This window comes from Fringilla coelebs (assembly GCF_963513975.1).
Source record: "Fringilla coelebs genome assembly, contig: SCAFFOLD_30, whole genome shotgun sequence".
Lineage (NCBI taxonomy): Eukaryota > Metazoa > Chordata > Aves > Passeriformes > Fringillidae > Fringilla > Fringilla coelebs.
This window is the reverse complement of record NW_028167448.1, coordinates 1,635,381-1,636,819: the sequence shown is the minus strand read 5'-3', so window position 1 is coordinate 1,636,819 and position 1,439 is coordinate 1,635,381. Positions and strand designations below refer to the sequence as shown.

The 1,439-nt window shown below is 50.0% G+C and overlaps 1 protein-coding gene across 1 annotated transcript; it reads right to left on the bottom strand.

The window, feature by feature from the left end:
• Positions 1-278: 278 nt before the first annotated feature.
• On the bottom strand, positions 279-1,211 carry LOC311165863 (olfactory receptor 14J1-like; the record flags this gene model as incomplete). The annotated part of the gene is made up of 1 exon (XM_084227359.1): positions 279-1,211. One exon carries the CDS (start codon positions 1,209-1,211, stop codon positions 279-281), a length of 933 nt encoding a protein of 310 aa, XP_084083485.1.
• Between the last annotated feature and the right edge of the window lie 228 nt (positions 1,212-1,439).

Below are 1,439 nucleotides of genomic sequence, written 5' to 3'. Positions count from 1 at the left end.
GCAGCTCCAGAGAAGGCAACAAAAGGGGCATTTCTGGTGAAAACTCTTCTGAGAGATCTTTTGGTTCATTTAAAGCCACTGAGAACACAGCTCCTCATTGACACAGTCTGGGGCCAAAGCAAAGTTGGAGAGTTACAAAATGAGAAAAGGCTGAAACAATGGCTTTGTTTTGGCAGAATATTAGAAAAAGGAAAACAGAAAGGAAAAAATAGCCAATCCAACAAAAACTAATAAATATGAATTTTATTACAAGAGACATGCAGAAATTGTCAACCAGCTTAATGTTTCTGAAATAATCCAGTCACCAGTCTGCACACTGCAGCCTTGAGCTCCTGGTTCCTCAGGCTGTAGATGAGGGGGTTCAGGGCTGGAGGCACCACCGAGTACAGAAATGACACTGCCAGATCCAGGGATGGGGAGGAGATGGAGGGGGTCTTCAGGTAGGCAAATGTGACAGTGCTGAGAAACAGGGAGACCACGGCCAGGTGAGGGAAGCAGGTGGAAAAGGCTTTGTGCCGTCCCTGCTCAGAGGAGATCCTCAACACGGCCCTGAAAATCTGCATGTAGGAGAAAACCATGAACACAAAACAGCCAAAAGCTAAGAAGGTAGTGAAAACCGAAACCCCAAGTTCCCTGAGGTAGGATTTGGTGCAGGAGACTTTGAGGATCTGGGGGATTTCACAGAAGAACTGGCCCAGGGCATTGCCATGGCACAGGGGCAGGGAAAATGTATTGGCTGTGTGCAGCAGAGCAGTGAGAAAGCCACTGGCCCAGGCAGCTGCTGCCATGTGGGCACAAGCTCTGCTGCCCAAGAAGGTCCCATAGTGCAGGGGTTTGCAGATGGACACATAGCGGTCATAGCACATGACAGTCAAGAGAAAATACTCTGCTGAAATGAAGAAGATGAACAGAAAGAGCTGTGCAGCACATCCATTGTAGGAGATGGTCCTGGTGTCCCAGAGGGAATTGTGCATGGCTTTGGGGACAGTGGTGCAGATGGAGCCCAGGTCGCTGAGGGCCAGGTTGAGCAGGAAGAAGTACATGGGGTTGTGCAGGTGCTGGCTGCAGGCTACGGCGCTGATGATGAGGCCGTTGCCCAGGAGGGCAGCCAGGGAGATGGCCAGCAAGAGGCAGAAGTGCAGGAGCTGCAGCTGCCGTGTGTCTGCCAGTGCCAGCAGGAGGAAGTGGCTGATGGAGCTGCTGTTGGACATTTCTTCACTGTGGCCATCATGGACTATTGAAAGAAGACAATGACAAGCTGGGAACAACTTCATTGTGTCATTCCTATGCTCTTTAATTAGGAATCCCCTCAAAATTACTTCTCTTTTTTGGGGAAACTTTGCTCAGTCATTTTTCTCTGAGCTCAGGTTTGTGCTGCTGCCTCTTTTTCAACACTGGTCTCAGCCTAGACAGTGGGGAGCCCATAGGGAACACAGGGC